The sequence below is a fragment of the Talpa europaea genome (genome assembly GCF_964194135.1).
Source record: "Talpa europaea genome assembly, chromosome: 8".
NCBI classification, from domain to species: Eukaryota; Metazoa; Chordata; class Mammalia; order Eulipotyphla; family Talpidae; genus Talpa; species Talpa europaea.
The window spans coordinates 52322992-52343146 of record NC_140075.1 but is presented as its reverse complement, the minus strand read 5'-3'; the positions used below and the strand labels follow the sequence as shown (position 1 = coordinate 52343146).

General features: G+C 40.4%; 1 protein-coding gene across 2 annotated transcripts in view; it reads right to left on the bottom strand.

The window, feature by feature from the left end:
* Positions 1–1072: 1072 nt before the first annotated feature.
* DIS3L (DIS3 like exosome 3'-5' exoribonuclease) overlaps positions 1073–20155 on the bottom strand; it is a gene marked incomplete at both ends in the record, with an annotated part of 31940 nt that continues 12857 nt past the window's right edge. For both annotated transcript variants that reach the window (XM_084241143.1, XM_084241144.1), the window contains 13 exons: positions 1073–1381; positions 1468–1642; positions 2476–2621; positions 4046–4224; positions 4328–4482; positions 6311–6844; positions 8408–8500; positions 9050–9297; positions 10959–11120; positions 12213–12382; positions 13578–13757; positions 14994–15072; positions 16888–17064. In XM_084241143.1, the coding sequence (XP_084097269.1) occupies positions 1073–1381; positions 1468–1642; positions 2476–2621; positions 4046–4224; positions 4328–4482; positions 6311–6844; positions 8408–8500; positions 9050–9297; positions 10959–11120; positions 12213–12382; positions 13578–13757; positions 14994–15072; positions 16888–17064 (2607 nt within the window). The remainder of the gene's footprint in view (positions 1382–1467; positions 1643–2475; positions 2622–4045; positions 4225–4327; positions 4483–6310; positions 6845–8407; positions 8501–9049; positions 9298–10958; positions 11121–12212; positions 12383–13577; positions 13758–14993; positions 15073–16887; positions 17065–20155) is intronic.

The following is a 20155-nucleotide window of genomic DNA, read 5'->3' as shown; positions in this document are numbered from 1 at the left end:
AATCAAGGGCAAAGCCAATGTACTACATTTGAAAGGGAGGTTGACAGACCTTTACGTGTACATCCAACTCCACTGCCCATGCCCTACTCCCAACTGATGTTGGAAACAGCAGGGGATGTAATTTTTTAAAATTTTTAAAAAAGATTTTATTTTTGCATAGAAGAACTGGGGTGTAGGCCAGAGGTGTGGGGGTGAGAGGATTCACCAGAGACAGAGTGGGGAGCATAGCAGGTGGATTTACTGAAATACACTGCTAAGGGGAGCAGCAAGTGAGACAGGAGAGGTCTGCTGTACCATGTGGGTTCGGTCGCTGGCTGGGGATAGAACTCAGGCTGTCTTTGTGGGCCATCGTGATAGCACTGAGGCTTAACTTACAGGCTACCAGGAGGCCCAGCAGGGGAGATTTAAGTCAAATACTGAAGTAGCTAAGTGCACAGGATTAAGTCTTATCAAAGTGAAAAGTTAATCTGACAGAGCCTATTGCCCACCATAGCAATTATTGGAAGAAATAAAATTTATTTTGAAAGCGATTTGAGACAAGCTAACTGAACTATTTAAGAAAAGACTGGCAACCTGACTTGCAGAGCCACCATTCATATATATTCATTTCTGAAAATTCAGTTTTCATAGTGACCTAATTATACTTTAATCAATGTAAGCTTAATAATGAGAAAACATTTTACATATACAGTAGCCCCCCCCATTAATCATGGCTTTGCTTTCTGCAATTAGTTATAAAAATATTGTGAAAAGATATTGAGACACCATGTCCACATAACATTACACTATATTGTAATATTTCTATTTTGTTATCTCTTAACTATTTATAAAGTTTATAAACTATCACAGGTATGTGGGTATAGGAAAAAAACAGTTTATATAGTCAACTCTTCAAGCATCCACTGGGGGTCTTGAATTCCTCAAATAAGTGGGGAGGGGAGGGAAAAACACTGAAATATCTACCCAATTCCCATCATAGAATATTGGGTGACACAGGTAATTAGATGTTAATGTTGAAAAGAAGGCAAAACATTCACATAAGACAAGGGTCTTTTAATGAAATGAGAGTATTTCACATTCCATAGCTGTTTGAAACATCCAGGAGAGCCAGGTCCCTTATCTCCTCTAGAAGTGTGTACAGGCTTCTTCCCTTCGTTTGGCGATATTCTTGATAATCTTCCTGAATGAGGTTTACTTTGACTTCCTGGGCAAGTTGAGTTTCTTCCACAGATCTAGTTACTTCTTTAACTAAATCACTCTTTAGCAAGAGGGAACTTTGCTGAAAAAGTTCTGTATCTGGTATCATGTATGGCTTGTTGCTTATAATTTCAAGTCTGATTGTATCAGAATGGCAACGTGAAGCCTGTACGGATATTCTCACCTATCAAACAGGAGAAAGCATATTACTAGATCACATTCTTTGTTCTATACATACAAAGCAATTCTTAAGTATAAATACAGACTTACTGTTACATGGTCAAACAAATGGAACGTAACAGATTCCCCTTCTGTTGTGGTAGAGGTGATTTTGTTTTGAAATCGCTGAAGGGACCCTGGTTTCCAATCAGAATGGCGATCTGGATGGCATGAGATCACTAAGCCATCTTTATTTTTTAGGTAAGCAGCACCTTTAATCCCAAATCTGAGTCATTGCCAAAATAAAAATCCAGATATGATGTATTTTTAGTATGCAGATCTGTGTATTTATGTAGAATGCTAGACTTTCTTCTAGATTAAAAACTATTTCCTGTGATTTAACTCCAAATATTTATTTCAATAAAGAGATGGAAACAAAAATATTTTGCTAAATAAGAAAGTAAAATTCTTTAGTGGTGACTTTAGTGTGTATATATATATATATATATATATATATATATATATATGTTGATTCTCAGCAATGAACACCTGAAACTCACACACTGTTCCAATACAATGTTACTTCAATTAAAAAAAAGAAAGGGGCCTCCCCGGTGGCGCAGCGGTTGAGCGCTGGGTTGCAAAGCTGCCCGCAGCCTCTGCAGTGCCGGTTCAATCCCCGGCTGCTCCCTGGCCACCAGAGGAGGGTCCCACATGGCGCGCAGACCCCTCCTGCCGCCCGCTGCTCCCCTCAGCAGTGTACTTTGGTTCTTCTGCCTGCTCTGCTCCCTGCTCTGGCTCTGGTGAATTCTCTCACCCTCCTGCGCTTCTGACTGTACCCAGTGCTTGTATAAATAAATAAATAAATACATACATACATAAATAAAATAAATCTTAAAAATATATATATATTAAAAAATAAATAAAAAAAGAAAGGTAAAATCCTATCCTCAGATTGATGCAGATGTATTTACACTTAGTGAATTATATATTATGTGGTAACTATAGAGTTGCTAAAATAAATAAAAAATCTTATCTAATATGCTATATGTGATCTACTCTTAGTATCATTTTATCTGGATTTCCTAACTCTTGTGTTAACTATTGTGAGAGACATACCTTGGTATAAATACAAGCACACCATTTGTTCTAATTGAATAAATAACCCCATCGGATATGCAGCGCTCCTCAATTTCAGGGTCTTTGTCTTTAAAATACATGCACTGGAAGAGCTCAGTAGACTGCTTCTGAGAATGCTGTGCTGCCTGTAAGAAGAAGCACAAAACCTTAAGGTGTGATGACAGACTCCCCTGACATTCCAAGTTCATATTCTTACAGAAACCGACTTTAAAAAGGTTAGCCATTACAGAACAATTAGTACTCCTTCCCAATTGTGAGGGACTCTTCACCATCCAGTACTACCCCCTCAAAAATATCTTAGAAAAATTTTTAAGAGAACAACCTGTGTGTTATTTAGAACTTGTTCACAATTCCTCAAATTAGAGGTTGAAAAATTAGGGATATGTTTATTTCAGGTAAAATATATCTACTGCTACTTTATTTTCAAGCGGACACTACCAAAATCCTATTGATGGAAGTATAAATTAGTACTATTATTAGTAATAGGTATCAAAGTCCTATGTGCACACATTTTGACTCAGCAATGATCAGCATGAATTCATCCAGGCACCATTCTGAGAAATCTAAAATGCATAAGGATGGTGGTAAACTGGATTGCCCAGGTCCGTGCTGCCCACAGGTAACCCCCAACCCCAACCAGCACATGGTGTATTGAACAAATGAAACGTGGCAAGTGTGAGGGGCAAATTTTCCCCCCTTTTTTGAGAGAACATTGGTTTACAACACTGTGATTCAGGGGAATAGGTTCCCCTCAGATATATACTGTACCTACCATTAAGGTGCCCATAAGCTTTCACCCTAGACCACTGGGCCCCCTAGCCACTTCCCCCTACCTTTCTCGATAACAGCCTCAATTCTGCTGTCAAATTTAAGTTTTTTAATTTTTTTAAATTTAAATATACAACATGGGGCCTCCCTGGTGGTGCAGGGGTTAAAGTCTCAGCGCGATCAAGCTATTGCCAGCCACTGCAGCATGAGTGAGTGATACCAGGGAGCTGACCCACATATGGTGCGGCAGACCTCCCCTTTCTTGCCTGCTGCTCCCCTCAGCAGCGTATTTCAGTAGATCTGCCTGTTCTGTTTCCGACTCTGTCCTTGGTGAATCCTCTCACCCCTCTCCCCTGCACCTCTGGCCTATGCCCCAGTTCTTTTATGCATAAATAAATCTTTAAAAAATACACAACATAACTAGTAGCTATAATATTGTACAGTACCAGACTAGAACACTAGATACAGAAAATTAAACATTTAGATGATTCCTAATTTTATGTTATCACCAAATGGTCTAGTTCCATGCTCTGCAATACTGTAGCCACTACTAACAATATGAAGTAATACAAAGCAGCCTCTAAAACTACGTAATTATTGACATGGTATGCTTTCATTAACATAATATGTGAAAGTGGAAAAGGCAGATTTCAAACATCAGGAATGATATATCTTTATAAATAAAAATGTTAACATTATCGGGGCCTCCCCGGTGGCGCAGCGGTTGAGCGCTGGGTTGCGAAGCTGCCCAGTCTCTGCAGTACCAGTTCGTTCCTCTTACTCGGTTTCTGTTGTTGATATGTCTGCACAATTCCTCAAGATCTTTGTTGCTAAACAAATTTTCCTTAATTTCCATCTTCTTATCTTTTGCTATAGCTGCCATTAGCAATCGGTGTACTATAATATCTGAATATCTTCTTATTGGAGAAGTAAAGTGAGTATATTTATCTAATGCAAGACCTTCAAAAAGAAACCAAAAGATCAAAATAAACAAAAGAGTATATATATTTTTAAACATCTTGCTCAAGGTTATAGCCATACTAAGGAAATAATTATCATTCACCATAATGATGGAATTCTTGCTCTGCACATGATCCAGTGGAGAAATACAGAGCATTAGACATGGCCTGTGTAGCCATAGAGCGCAACAACTTGTTTACAATGGGATCGTTGGGGTCATTTGCATTATCCAGAGAATCAGCCAGTGTTTTATTCGACCTGACAATAAAAAGGAAAAACTTTTATTTAGTTCCCAGCAGTCATTTACAAATCAACTTCACTTATCAGTCTGAATACCTTCATCTGTCAATAGTTAAATTTTGTACATATTTTAGAAGCAACTCTTTTCAACTGTAGAAATCTAGTTTGCTTTTAATGCTTAAACAAAGAAAGTATATCAGAATTTAAATACATTTTTTGTAGTAAAGAGTAATGTGCTGATACCTAGGAGAATTAAGTCAATGCTCAGCATATAGTAGGTGGCCGAATACTTGTTGAACTGAATTCCTTCCTAACCTTAAACATCCTGTTAGAGTTCAAAGTATGGGCTTTGCGATCTCCCTGGTGGTGCAAGGGGTTAAGTCAGCTCTATGAAGCTATCCACACCCACTGTAGCACGAGTTTGATTCCCGGACATGGGGCAGCAGACCTCTCCTGTCTTGCCCGCTGCTCCCCTCAGCAGTGTATTTCAGTCAATCCGCCTGTTCTGTTTCCCACTCTGTCTCTGGTGGATCATCTTACCCCCCACACCTCTGGTCTACCCCCTGCTCCTGTATGTATAAATAAATCTTTAAAAAAACAAAGAGAGTAAGGGCTTTTTCCTTTTCTAAATAAAATAAAAGGAGGGAGTTAAAGAGAATAAAACTAGACCTGAGGTGGACAAATAAAACCATTTTTTTAAAGATTTATTTATACATACAAGAACTGGGGTACAGGCCAGAGGTGCAGAGTGGTGAGAGGATTCACCAGGGACAGAGTGGGGAGCAGAAAAGGCAGACTGACTGAAATACACTGCTGAGGAGAGCAGCAGGTGAGACAGGAGCGGTCTGCTGTGTCATGTGGGTCAGCTCCCTGGCCAGGGATCGAACTTGTGCTGCACTGGCTGCGGATAGCTTCATAGTGCTGAGACTTAATCTCTTGTGCCACCATGGAGGCCCCTTATTTTTTTTTTAAGAGAGGAAACATTCTATTTACTGTTAAAAAATCTAAAACTCAGGAAATGCAGGATTATATCAGAAATTAAACTAATATAGCATATAATTCAGTTCCATACTTTTGCCCGCTAAGTGAAAAGGGTTTGGAAAAGAAAGGTGAAGAATGATGAGCACAGAAGTAATGTAGACAAGGCGGCACTAACGTGAGCTTTCAAAATTGACAGACTTGGATTCAAGACTTCTTCCCTGACTAACTGTTAAATTAGAGACAACTTACTTCTCTCCAGCCTAACTCCCCTGTAAGTGATACAAGATGTCAGAGAGCTCTTACCATGTGCTCCTGGCATGCACACAGAGCTCAACCACCAATCAAATCAACAAAAGATACTGTCACCTTGAGAGAGGAAAAATACCCATGTTGAAAAATAAATTAAAGATATTTTAATTAGTACCTGTTACTTGGCAACAAAATATTTTAATGGGAAAAAATTTTTATCCTGGGGCTGGAGAGTGAAAAGGTCTTATCTTATGCTGTGCAGGGATGGTAACACATTTTCCACTGTGTAGTGTCTCATGATATCACCACAGAGATATGCTGCATTTTTAAAGTACTAAAGTAAATAGGATTACTTCTTGGCATTTGCCTAGTAGGACGATGAAATTAAACCAAGGGTAACAGGTTCCTCACATCTGTATTAGTGTAATGGGCCAGAATTATTCCCATATATACTTGTTTTGATTTTAAGTCTCTATATCTACATTATAGTAAGTGAAGAGAGCAAAAAAGTTTCCTATTTGTGGTCAGAGATCTTGCTGTCATATTTTAAGAACTACTGCAAGGTAAGTACAAAGTACTCCCCTCCATTCATCTGCCCCCTCAAACAAAGCATTACCGTGTATCTATGAAGAAGCCTTTTGCTTTAGCACATTGCTGGAGTTCAGAAAAAAACTCTTGATGTGGAGGAGGATGCTGGCGCAACAAGGCCTGATGTGGGAAGCTCTCCCAAATCTTCTTGGCCACCCAGTGGTTGGCCAGGATCATGCATTCAGCCACTGTCTCATGGACTTCCAGGGGCTGCTTAGGGATGAGGTCATGAATGTTCTTTTTCTCATCTAACTGAATGCGAACCTCTACCCCTTCCAGTTCCAGGGCACCGCAACGGTCTCGTTTAGCTCGGACATGGCGTGCTATGTCAGTCAACTTTCCAATTGCCCACACTAGCTCCTCTAGCTTGGCCTGTTTGCTCTTCTCATCCAAGTCTCTGAATTCTGGAATATCATCAACAATGTCGTAGTTTCCATCCAGTAGTTCCTGGGCTGCTTCATAAAAGAGTTTGTATGCTGATCGAATAATGGTTCTGCCATACCATACTTTCTTAATTTCATAGGAGGTTTTATCCAATTCCCACATCACACTGACAGCATACCTATAAAAACATAGTCACTGACATCATTATTCAGGTCTTCCATTTTTAAAGCAGGTGGAACTAGACTATACACGTAACTTGAAAGACATGACCATGTTAGAGGTTCCTGGCCCAGTGTCTCAATTCAAACACTCCATCACTGAATCAAAAACTGCTTTAAAATAAAACAACAAAGTTAGACTAGGTTCTGGTGAGCTCTCAGTTAATCTGAAATGAATCCACCTGTAATGTTACAAAGCCTGCCTTACACTTCACAGCTTTGATTAGCACAGCACGGACAGAGTCCAGTCGCAGGCTCCCAGTGCAGATGAACAAAGTCATTCGACTCCTACAGATGACACTGAATTATGGTATCAGTCTTCATGAGTTATGTTTAGCAAAAAATTCATTTTGTAAATATCTACTTTGCTACCAAATCACTCTATTTAAAAACAAATGCTGGGGAAAAAGCCTAACATACACAGTGCATATTAGGTACTAATTTTCCTAATTTCTATTGCATGCTTATAAATCAATTACTAACAGCTTAAGAACCCAAAAGAAAAATGGGTAAGGAACATAAAACAGTTCATAGAAAAGGACACATAATGACTGTGGAACATACAAAAAATGTTTACTTACAGTAGGAAAATGCAAATTAAAACTCTCAGGTATTTTCATCTATCAAATCACCAAAGATAAAAAAAAAATACATGTTGTATTGAGAAGGGTATGGGGCAATAAACATTCTCAAATGTTGATGGTGGGAATATAATCAGTGTAACCTCTATGGAGGATAATTTGATTTTATTTATCAAAACACAAGGGAATATACCCTTTGACACAGAATTCTCCCTCCTAGCAATTTATATTCCAGATATGGCACACTTTCAAAACTGAAATAACTTAAGTCCCAAGTAATCCTTTGTTTATAATAGCAAAAAAACAAAATCCAAATTTTCATAGGTAAGTAAGGTTATGAACATGGAGTGATTTGCAATACATTAAGTCAAAAAAAAAAAGGCACTAACTAGTATGTTTAAAAAATTAAAAGACTGCATATGCATACCTATATTTGTGTATTATACCTAGAAAAATATGTAAGAAACTGGTAACTGAGGCAAAGTGGTAAGAGGGAGATTTTGCTAAATATCTTTCGGAAGCCTATGGATTTTGGACTATATAGTTTTATTATTCTTGATGTTGTTACTATTATTTATTCAAAGAGAAATATAAACTTCAACAAAATAAGAAACAAAAAACTTGCTCTGTTCATATCCTCAGGCAAACAGCCTTGTCCAGGGATTATTTGTGCACAAGTTACATATATTTGTTCCCAGACTTCAGCTGACTTTAAAAAGCCACCAACAGAGGGAGAAGCAAGCTCACAGTTAGAGAAAAGAGGAGGAAGGGAAGAGAAAACTAGAGAAATAGAGTTGCCTAAAAATAAATGGTTCAGGGGGTTAGAAGACAAGGGTGGGGGAGAGTCGGGGTGGCCTCTGGGGTGGCAGAGCAGACTAGAAAGAAGAAAAGCAGGCACTACAGAAGACAAGCTCTGAAGACAAAAATAATGATCAGACTCACCGATCAACCCCTCCCAGGAGGGAGCACAAATCAGCACTGAGGATGGAGGGCAGCATGTCATAGCGCCGGTCTGCCAGATAGTAGGTAGTGGCCCTGTGAATGACACAGGCAGGTACGTGACCTTCAGCACAAGCAGCAGAACTGCTGACTGCATGTGCTGCGGGAGGCAAACGGCCACAATCTCAGTACAAACTCCCCAAGGCTGTTGCTTTTCATAAAGTGCAGCAGACTGGGTAATAAAGCTATTCCCATGTTCCCACTTTTCTAAGTGATACTGCTTTGGGCTGAATATTCTACCACTGACATAAAAAAGAAAGAAAAAGTGACACGAATTTCAGTTGTATAAGAAAAATTAGAGTGTAATGATCCAGTATTTATATAAAACAGTATATAACTACATGAAAATTTAACCCACTTCAACTTAGAAGGAAACAACTGTGAAATGCTATGCTAAGCAGAAAAGGCGAATTGACTGAGGTAATGTTTTTCTAAAGGAAAGAAGTGGACTTGAATTTTTCTTTGTGGAAGGGATCCTCAGAATTGTACAACATTGTGAAATCTTTGTTTTGGAAATCTGAAATTAGTTATAAAATATGTTTGTTACATACATATAATCATAGTGCTGATTTCAAATAGCATTACCTTGTTCTAGCTTCAATATCAATATAAGAATTTGGTGCCACAAAATGTGTTACATCTGCAATGTGGACCCCAAGTTCCAGGTTGCCATTATTTAATGTTCTGACTGAAAACGTGTCGTCCACATCTTCACAACCTTTGGGGTCAATGCTGAAGACAAGATGGGTCTTCCTTAAGTCTTTACGTTCTCGTTCCTCTTCAGGACTCACCTTCCAGGGGTTTTCTGGGGTGTTTACTGGCATCTCACACATCTGTACGACGAGAGGCCAAATATCCAGTGATTCATATACCACAAGTTTCTATAAAAGTCTATTCTCAACATTCTCAATGTGACCTCACAGAAATTTCATTCAGTCCCTGTTACCTTTCTCAATAACTTATGTTTGCTTCTTTTGGTAAAATAGTACTTATTAGGTACCTAATAAGTGTCAAGGACTCTGCTGGCTCTGGAAAGTTGGGTGTCAATAGGAATGGCACAGCTGTTGGACTCTCACAGTCCAACAGGAAACATCCCAACACTCACCAGCCTCTTTAATTATGGAGGCTGGAGCTAGAATGAACTGGATGACTTACAAAGAATACAAAATCTACCCCATTTCCAAATGATCCACTTGTTTAAATGTACTCAAGCTTTTAATTCAAGTCAAGCCCTGAAAAAAAAAAAATCAACATGTCCTGATATTAAAAGCTTACTCCTGAAAAAATAATTTAAGTTGGACCAATTTAGGGCATTGCCTCCCATTTTTATCTGTTTAAGCCATCAATCTCCAGTCAAATAAGCTAAAAGGCAAGAGAGAATTGTAGTCCTGTAAGGTCTAATCCACACTTTATTTTATTCTAACATTTTCACTAAGAGCTGTCAAAATAAGTCAACAAATAATTCCTAGAAACTAATGTTAAACATAAAATTTTAATAATGTAAAATATTCTAAAATATTTTACTGTTATAGCTACTGTTCTGTCAAAAACTATAATGAAAATAAGAACACCCAATCCCTCTTGCTGGCAATGCAAACTGGTTCAATTTATCTGGAGAACAATCTGCCAATACATAACACGAGCTATTTAAATTTTTTATGCCCTTTGATTTGGTAATCTCACTTTAAGGATTACAATGCAAGGAAAATAATCGAAAAGGAAAAAAAGGCAATGTTTATAAAAATGTTTGAAGAGGCATTTTTTGTAATACTGAAAAATTCAGTTCAGATGCCCAACAGTTGAGAAATGCTTAAGCAAATCAGAGCACATCAATACAGAGTAATTTGCCGTAACTATTAAAAATAAGTAAGCTATGTCAATATAGAATTAATTTTAAGTGAATGAAGCAGAACAGGAAATTGGACATGCACACTATGAATGCAGCTATAAACAAATAATTAACAAGACTTATGAAGATTTTAAGTGACCATAAAGTGATGGGAATAGCTGATGCTTTGTTTGTGGGGATTTTGGCTACTAAGCTGTTTCATAACGAGCATGGTGTTTTGATCCATGGGTCAGAAACATATGGAACCCAGGTAAACCATTCCCTGTGTCTTTTATGCACACCTCTGGTTGAATAAGTCTGATGGGAGTGGAGCTCGGTTGAGTCTGTAACTAGGTACCCTTGAAGTTGCTGGGGAGGGATGTATTTTCAACATGAGACACTGACATGCCATTTTTAAGCATGGTGGAAAATGTAGAAATTTAAGAGCTATGAGACTACAGGAAACAAATTCTGTACTTGAGGCTGACTTCAGTCTAGTCCAAACACAGAAGCAAGAGGAATGAGATTTTTCTATTATCTCTGACTTTAGGTGGTGGGTTGTTAATGTAGCACCAAGATTTTTCTTTTTTTGTAATGAAACTACAAAAACAAAAAGAAAACATACAAAATGTCTTTCCCCAGACCAAAGGACTCGGGAAACCTGACCTGAGCTTCTGAGAAAGGGACTACTGAAATACTGTTTTCCACCAGGATGGTTGCAATTTCCCCTTCCAGATCTCCGATTCTTCCCAAAACACGCACAAAATGTCCATTTGGGTACACGGATGTCGATTCCCAGGAGTCGATGCGCACAACCACCCTGAAGTCCTGCACACAGGGAGTAAAAAATATGGAGCCAGCACCAGGAGTTAAGGGCTCAAGGAAAAGCACCCAACAAGTAAGAAAGAAGCAGCATAGAGTTCCATAGAAAGTGGCAGACTTGCAAACAGTGGTGGCTTTTTGTTCATTTTTTTGGTTCTTCCTGTTTTACTAAATTGCCACATGGTATGTAAATGACAGGCCCATCTTTGAAGAGAGGCATTACCTTTCTACATCAAATAAGTGAGCTGGAAATTTTAGTCTGTTAAAAAAAGTCAATTGTGATCTACTCCAGTTAATGCTTGTGACACTAGGGGAAAAAAATCAATTATGCATCATTCAAATTACATTTTAAAACAAAAAAAATCTCAATGTTGTGTGTGTGTGTGTGAGTTACTTCCCAATTTCTTTTAGGTCTTCAGACACCTTTTTGGTGGGGAAGAATGTATGAGGTGAAATGAATTCTATCAGCCCAAAATTCTGGCGAACCATGGCAGTGGACAGCAATAGCTGTAACTGGCCACACAGGCACTGGACATCAAGATGTAAACAGCCGTATTGCTGGTTGAGGTTACCCTTCTTCAGTGGCTCATTTACAGATTGCAAAATATTAGGCAAATCAAATTGGGCGACGTGTATACTCTTTGTCACAGGAAAGGTTAATCTTTAACTTTCTTGTTTATGTCTTCTCCCCACTGCTATATTCCTTTATGGATAATCGATTCTGTGAAGTACCACTATATCATCCCTACAGGGCAGAGTGATCGTATTTCTATATCACTTGCTGGAAGAAAGCTTGTTAGTGTTGGCAAAGTGTATCTATTGAAAGTTTCTGTGTTGGACAGCTGGATAATGTATGTTCTCTCTAGCTGTCCTACACAGCTCTTTCTAGGACAGTTTCTCTCTGGCCTTCACTTATTAACCAAGGACACTTAATAGATGGTTCTATATATTTAGAATTTTGAAAAAAACAGGATCTCGAGTGCCAGATGCCATCAATAATTTATTCCTTCTTATGCAAAGGAATTAACATCGTTTCCTGGTACTGCACAAAAGCTGGCAAAGACAGGAGGTACAGAATAGTGGTGCAAGGTCAGCTACCTGGAGAGATTCTGCTTGTTGAGTACTGATTCGGATTTTGGGAATCCTGTAATCCCAAGGCGTAACTAGGATTTTCTGAGCATTTTTGCCCTGAGATTGGACCTCTTCTTTGGATGGAAACGTCACCACATAATCCCGCCAGTTCTTCTGCAGGATACCCACCACTCTGCCTTTGGGAAAACAAAACAAAATAAAGTCTTACCTGGTGAGATGTCCCATACCTGGAGTCTCACCAGTTCAGCAATAAGGAATAAAACAGAAAATGCAACAGCCTATCCACGTAAGTCAACATTTGCTTCCACATTTGCTTTCCTAGCATTTTATTATTAAGATGGATCATTTTTTAAAAAGATGGATAATTTTTTTTTATAACATTGTCACTATGCCCTTTCTTCTGTGACATTTAGAATCCATTAGTCCCACTTCTCTTTTGCCCTTATCAATCTCAGGTTTAGGTATGTTGGGAAAGTCAATGATATTTCACTTTTTTAACCCATGTTCTCTACTGTGCATTTTCACTGTCTTTCTTGCATTTCTCCCATCAGCTAAGATGAGGTGCACCAACATACTATTCAGAAAAGCATACAGATCATACACCTGACACACAACACTTTTAATCATCACTGGTTGAAGTCTAGAAAAAACAAGCTTTAATAGTTAAAAGAACTCTCTTTCACGGATATTTATTGAGCCCCTATCAGGTATGAGGCCTGTTTTGGGAGTAGGGAATAGAGCAGCGTCAAAACAGACAAAAATCCCTGATTTCCTGGTGCGAAACAGATAATAAGCAATAAATGTCCGTGAAGCTGTGATGACTGCTCAGCAAGATATAAAATGGGTAAGGTGGAACAAGTGATAAAGAGGCAGATATGGCACTTATTTTAAACAAAGTGACATCTGGGGGCCTCCCTGGTTGCGCAGGGGTTGAGTGCAGCACTGTGAGGTTGTCCACGGCCTCTGCAGCACAAGTCTGATCCCTGGCCAGCCAGGGGGCAACCCACATGGCACAGCAGACCTCTCCTGTCTTGCCTGCTGCTCCCCTCAGCAGTGTATTTCAGTCAATCTGCCTGTTCTGCTCCCCACTATGTCTCTGGTGGATCCTTTCATTTCCCCACACCTCTGGTTTATACCCCAGTTGTTGTATGCATAAATAAATAAATCTTTTAAAAAAATAAAAAAAAAATAAAGTGACATCTGAGCAGAGGCTTGAATGCAGTAAAGCAGGCATGAGGATGTTTGGGTATTGATGAAAATTAACTTGTAGAGAAGGTAAGTAGAAAAATATTAGTATCACATATTGATAACTGCAATATTTCTGGATGGTTAAGGAAAATGGATGACTGGGTGACTTTCCAGTTGGCTTACCTGTGGGCATGGGCTCACTTGGGGACTCTCCTGAGGCCTTGTCGTCACTGTCATTCTCACTCAGGGCGGCAGTTCTTCCTTTCCACTCACTCTCAGGGAGCAGTTCCACAGCTACCATGTCTCCATGAATCGAGCGGTTTCGAGCCTTCATCCCATGGATTAGGATGTCACTGACTAAGCCTGTGCTTGGGTAACATAAGAAGGTCCCATAAAGCCCACAGAGATGCCATCCTAGTGAGACAACTCAAACACAATCCATCTGAGGTCCAATCAGCATTTTGGCAAATATGAGTTTCCTTCTCTAAAAAGTAAAGTCGAGCTCTTTGTTATGCAGGGTAAGATGAACAAACACTGCTCCCATGTCATACTGTAGTATGTGTTTTCAAAAGCACCACCTTCAGCCACTGTAGATAACAGTTTTCTGTGTGAGCCTGTGTAAACCTCCACTGGAAGTATGTCACATACTTTCAGGGTCACAGGGCTGGGGACTTTCTAGGCAGCAGGTTGATGAACTATAGGTACTACAAAACTGATGGCAATAATTCTGACCAACAGAAGGCCCCAGAAAGCCATTGCTTCTCAATCTCATTCAACCTAGCCACACTCCCCTGACAATCGGGGGGTTTTCAGCCCCGTCACTGTTGAACCAAAACTAAATTCCGTTATGATAAAACTTATTTACATTCTCTTTTTATTACCTTTTTAATGATACCAGTAAAGCACAATGAGGCCATATTACAGAGCAATGTTTAAAAAATCACAGGTAGGGGCCTCCCTGGTGGCACAAGGGGTTAAGCACAGCACTATGAAGCTATCCGCAGCCTCTGCGGCACGAGTTCAATCCCCAGCCGGCCAGGGAGCAACCCACATGGCACAGCAGACCTCTCCTGTCTCACCCACTGCTCCCCTCAGCAGTGTACTTCAGTCTGTCTGCCTACTCTGTTCCCTATTCTGTCTCCGGTGAATCCTCTCACCCCCCACACCTCTGGCCTGTACCCCAGTTCTTGTATGCATAAATAAATAAATCTTAAAAATAAAAATCACAGCTAAATTGTCTGAGTGGGGATGTTGGGCAAGTTATTTTGCTTCTGTGTTTTTCTTTCATCATTTCATCACATGTCACCTTGTATATGCTCAGGCATATAAAATGGAAATCATAACAGTATGTGCTTAGAACAGTAGCTGATAAATAGTAAGCAGTCCATAAAATATTAGCTTGTATCATTTTTAAAAGTTTAAGACAGCTAAATCTTAAATTAAAGACAAAAAGCTAGGAGAAAAACAACCCATGATCCCCCACAATACACGGGATGCATGACAAGGCACACGACAGGTGGCAGTCTAAACTCTGCTCTCTATTGTGCAATATCAGAATGAATAAATAGTATAGAAATTTATGGAAGGTTTATACTGAACCTGAATCTTTACTGCTGGCTCCCTGAAGTCGAACAAAAGCCTCTGATTGTGCTCTGTGTTTGTTGACATTCAGAATTCCCTAAAAACAATAAAAATCAACGTAAACAAGTTTTCTTTTTCCTGGTTTATCTCCCAAAGGTACAGTTTTTAAAACCTATATGAAAATTGGGTTTCTTGGTGGTGCAAAGGTTAAAGTCTCAGAGCTATCAAGCTATTGCCAGTCACTGCGGCATGAGATCCCCCACCAGGGAGGTGACCCACATGGCACAGCAGACCTCTCCCACCTCGCCTACCACTCACCTCAGGAGTGCATTTTAGTAGATCTGCCTGTTCTGCTCCCCACTCTGTCTGTGGTGAATCCTCTTACCCCCTGACACCTCTGCCCCAGTTCTCGTATGCATAAATAAATGAAACTAAATCTTTACAAAATAAAACCTATATGAAAATACTGTTTAGGGCCTCCCAGGTGGCACAGCGGTTGAGCGCTGGGTTGCGAAGCTGCCCTCGCCTCTACAGCGCTGGTTCGATCCCCGGCTGCTCCCCGGCCACCGGAGGAGGGTCCCACATGGCGCGCAGACCTCTTCTGCCGCCCGCTGCTCCCCTCAGCAGTGTACTTCGGTCCTTCTGCCTGCTCTGCTCCCCGCTCTGGCTCTGGTGAATTCTCTCACCCTCCCGCGCTTCTGACTGTACCCAGTGCATGTATAAATAAATAAATAAATAGATCTTTAAAAAAAAAAAAGAAAGAAAATACTGTTTAATATTCTTAAAAGGCTGGTGATACTTCTAAGAATAATATTCATCACCAAGGCTTCTTTTCTGAAGAGAACATACCATCACTTTCAGCTACCTTTAGTTAAACCAAGTAGCGAAAGTGCCAAGATCTCTCTCACCTAAGTTCTTCCTCAAAATATCCTCTCAGGATAAGTTTTATGTAAGCTTTATGACCAAGGTAGAAGCATTAGGCTCTCTAGTTATATTCATTTAAAATACCTACACTTGAGGGAAAGACTGTAGGGTGATAGCCTCAATTTTCCATTTGCATAAAAGCCATCTGAGTTGCTAGTCCCAAGTATAAATGCCATGATGAAACAGTTCTGTATCTTGATTGTGGTGGTGGATACACAAATCTATACATGTGTGGTGGTGGCCTGTGATAACAACTGTGTAGCTACACACATACACACACACAACATGTAAAACAGCTGATATCTTAACTTACCTGAATCTTTCCCAGAACCCTGACAGCACCTAAATTCTGGGTCCTGTGGCAGGAGTATGGTAAAGGAGTAAAGAAGCCAAATTTTACCAATTCTGCCAAACCTAACACTGATTGAAAAATATAGGAGTAACAAGAGGCATTTAGAACCTATTTGTTCTGGCCTCCCTGGTGGTGCAGGGGTTAAGACGCAAACTATGAAGCTGTTCATGGCCTCCGCAGCCTCCGCAGCATGAGTTTGATTCCCCAGCTGGCCAGGGAGCAACCCACATGGAGCAGCAGACCTCTCCTGTCTCGCCTGCTGCTCTCCTCAGCAGTGTATTTCAGTCAATCTGCCTATTCTGTTCTCCACTCTGTCTCTGGTGAATCCTCTCAACCCCCGCATCTCTGGCCTGTACCCCAGTTCTTGTATGCATAAATAAATAAATCTTAAAAAAATAATAAAACCAATTTGTTTGCTGCTCAATATGTAACCCAATTATGAACATGGCAGACCTGGAAAGCAATGTCTCTGGGAAATATGACTCCCAAATCCTCATAAACATCAGCAGCCAAGGCTTACTCACACCCATCCTGTTTATAGCCTTTGACATGCGAGGCCTGTGTCAGGAGGCAAGGCAAGAAGAGAAGAAAACACAGCAGCTACTCCTGACACCAGCTCTTCACTCCCAGGCTCACCTGAATATAGCGCCCAGATTTAATGCCGGCTTCTGAGACTTCCAGGGGAAGGTGTTCCGGGTATTCCTTCCCATGGCTCTCTTGGCTTTCAGCCTCTCTTTCCCGACGAGACTGAAGGATAGAATCACAAAGCTCGTGGGCAGCCTTTAAATCGGGCCAAAAGTTGTCCAGGTAATTCTGCATTTAATAAAGGTATAAGAGAAACATGATCAGGGGCTTCCCTGATTAATGGCGCAGGGGTTAAAGACAGTGCAATGAAGCTATCCGCAGCCTCTGTAGCATGAGTTCGATCCCCGGTCAGGGAGCTACCCACATGGTGCAGCAGACCTCTCCTGACTTGCCCTCTGCTCCCCTCAGCAGTGTATTTCAGTCAAAACACTGCTGCTGTTCCCCACTCTGTCTCTGGTGAATCCTCTCACCCCCAACACCTCTGGCTTACACCCCGGTTCTTGTATGCATAAATAAATCTTAAAAAAAAAAAAAAAAAGAGACACATGATCAGAAGATGATTCTTCATTATGGTATTATAAAAAAATCCTGACCAGGAATTGCTGGTGTGTAGTTTTGAAGAGATATTAAATGAGTATTACCTTCCCAAACCTCACACTACCAGTTCATTTTCTACCATCTCATTAATCCCAGAAGACTTGCCAGTGAATCTGAGGCAGGCCCTTCCTGCCTTGTCTGCTTTAACCTCCCTGATTACTCTGCACTTTCAAATCTTCCCTCTCTACACACAGTCTGCCTGTCTTTACACAAATCTTATTGCTACAGACTATGGCCTATAGAAGAGCTCTCCTATGTGTACATTCTTGTCATTTTTTTTTAAATCTGGAAACAATAACATTTATAAGAAACAAAATAGCATATAGAAATGCCAAAGAATAAAGTGCACAAGGAAGCTCTCTCCTTCCCCAGTCCACTGGAAATGTAAAATGAGCTTCAGTGTTTGGGTCCCCTCTCCTCCCCGACCCTTCTAAGTTCCCAGAGGACCAAGTCTTCTCTTGGGACCATTTGCTGATATAGTAACACTCATGCAGGTGACACTAATGCCGCTAATAGTGTGATGGCCTGATAATGAAATATAACTTTGAATCCCATGGTCAGGGTCCCTTCCAAGTAAACTGTTACTGAACTTTATTGCACCACTTAGGGTAGTGCTTTCAGGGAGGCTAGAGGCAAAACACCAAGGCCACTAACCTCCAATGGTATGTTAAGGCTGAGAATGGCTATAACTCTTCCCTCTGTCCAGGGTATATATGCTCCACTAAATGGCTGACTTTTTTTTTTTTAAGATTTATTTTATATTTATACAATACTGGGGTACAGGTCAGAGGTGGGGGAGGGTGACAGGATTCACCAGAGACAGAGTGGGAGCAGAACAGGCAGACAGATTAAAAGCACTGCTGAGGGGAGCAGCGGGCACGACAGGAGAGGTCTGCTGCACCATGTGGGACATTCCCTGGCTGGCCAGGAATAGAATCCGCACTGCAGAGGATGCAGACAGCTTCACAGCGCTGTGTTCAACCTGCTGCACCACCGGGAAGGCCAAAATAGTTGACTCTTATTAAATAAAATCAAATTTATGTAATTTTATTTTATTTTTTAAAGATTTATTTATTTATTTATACAAGCACTGGGTACAGTCAGAAGCGCAGGAGGGTGAGAGAATTCACCAGAGCCAGAGCGGGGAGCAGAACAGGCAGACCGACGAAATATACTGCTGAGGGGAGCAGCGGGCACAGCAGGAGAGGTCTGCGCGCCTTGTGGGACCCTCGCCGATGGCTGGGGATTGAACTGGCGCTGCAGAGGCTGTGGGCAGCTTAGCAGCCCATCGCTCAACCGCTACACCACCAGGGGAGGCCCAAATTTATGTAATTTTAAACTCAACTTTCCGTCTAACGCAGAGTCTAGCATATTCTCTTTTCTCAGATTAAAAAGCAAGTAAGCTATCCTTCTGGCAACTCCAGGATTTCTCCCATTCATTTCAGGGTCCTCTTCAAACTGCTTCCTTTCTTTCTAATCCTACCAGAAGTTCTGTCTGTGCTAACAACAGTATCCCAATTCTACAGTTACTGATCAACATCAAACTTTTGCCACTATGAACCTCTTAAAGAGGGATTTATTGTCCTCACTCTTCCCCATTTAACCTCAAATCCCCAGAGAAATTCTGGTTTCCCTCTCATCTGAACTTCACACTATCTCTTTTTTTCTGCTATCATTCACCTCTACGAAGCCCTTGGTCACACAGTTTGCTTGAAAAACGCTATACAAAATAAAACCGTACTATACCACTGGACTACAAAGAAAAGTAATTTTCACAAAAAGTAGAAAAATGTAATTTTAGTCAACTGTCCTCTGCAGGAACAAGACATGATGTATTGCAACAGAAAAAACAAGTGACACTGCCATTAATATCCAGCGCCCCTGGAATTCTCTGGCATGCCAAAATACTTTTTTATAGCAGGGCCAAGAAAATTCTATTGGCAAATCTTTAGCAATACATGCACCTGGGAACCCTTATAGAATCTACAATTCAAAATCCAACTAGACTTTCTGTAAACTGACAGGGGTAATGGAGGGTCTCATTCTAGTTTCTGAACAAAAAAATGGTATCAACCAGTGGAAGCTGATTGACCAACTGGGCAGACAGAAGAGACTAGCAATCTTCTGAGAGATTGACAGTCACCAATCTCCCAAAAGATACCTAAGAAATAGGAGGACTGTGTTTGTTGCTAAGACTGTCCAAAGAGACCGTCACTGATAATGCTGCTCTTGTTTGTGATCCGTACACCAAGCTGAGCTGACAGCCCTCTCATAAATAAGATCACATTTCACCCCCTTCTTTATCCCTATTAGCCCCTATGTGCATTCACAAGCAGGGAAGAGCAGAACAAGAAGACTGGCTTTTAATTTGTTTCGCAAGTATTCAAAAAATAATAGGAAAGGCAGGATACATGGTAGTTAAGAGTTGTGCAGCCACACTGCCTGGATTCTAATCCCAGCTCTACCAGTCTTACCTGTGTGACCTTTAGCCTTTCAGATTTAGTTTCTTTACCAATAAAATGGGAAGATAATACCTACATGATAGGGTTATGCAAGAATCAAATGAAATAATGCACTCAGAACAGTTCCTGCCATAGAAAAATGATGGCTATTACTATTATAGTACTATGTAATACTATAGAGTATTATAATACTATTATTAGTTGGAGTCACATAAACTGCCATTTCATAGGTTAAAGCAATGGAATATTGCCAATTTCGT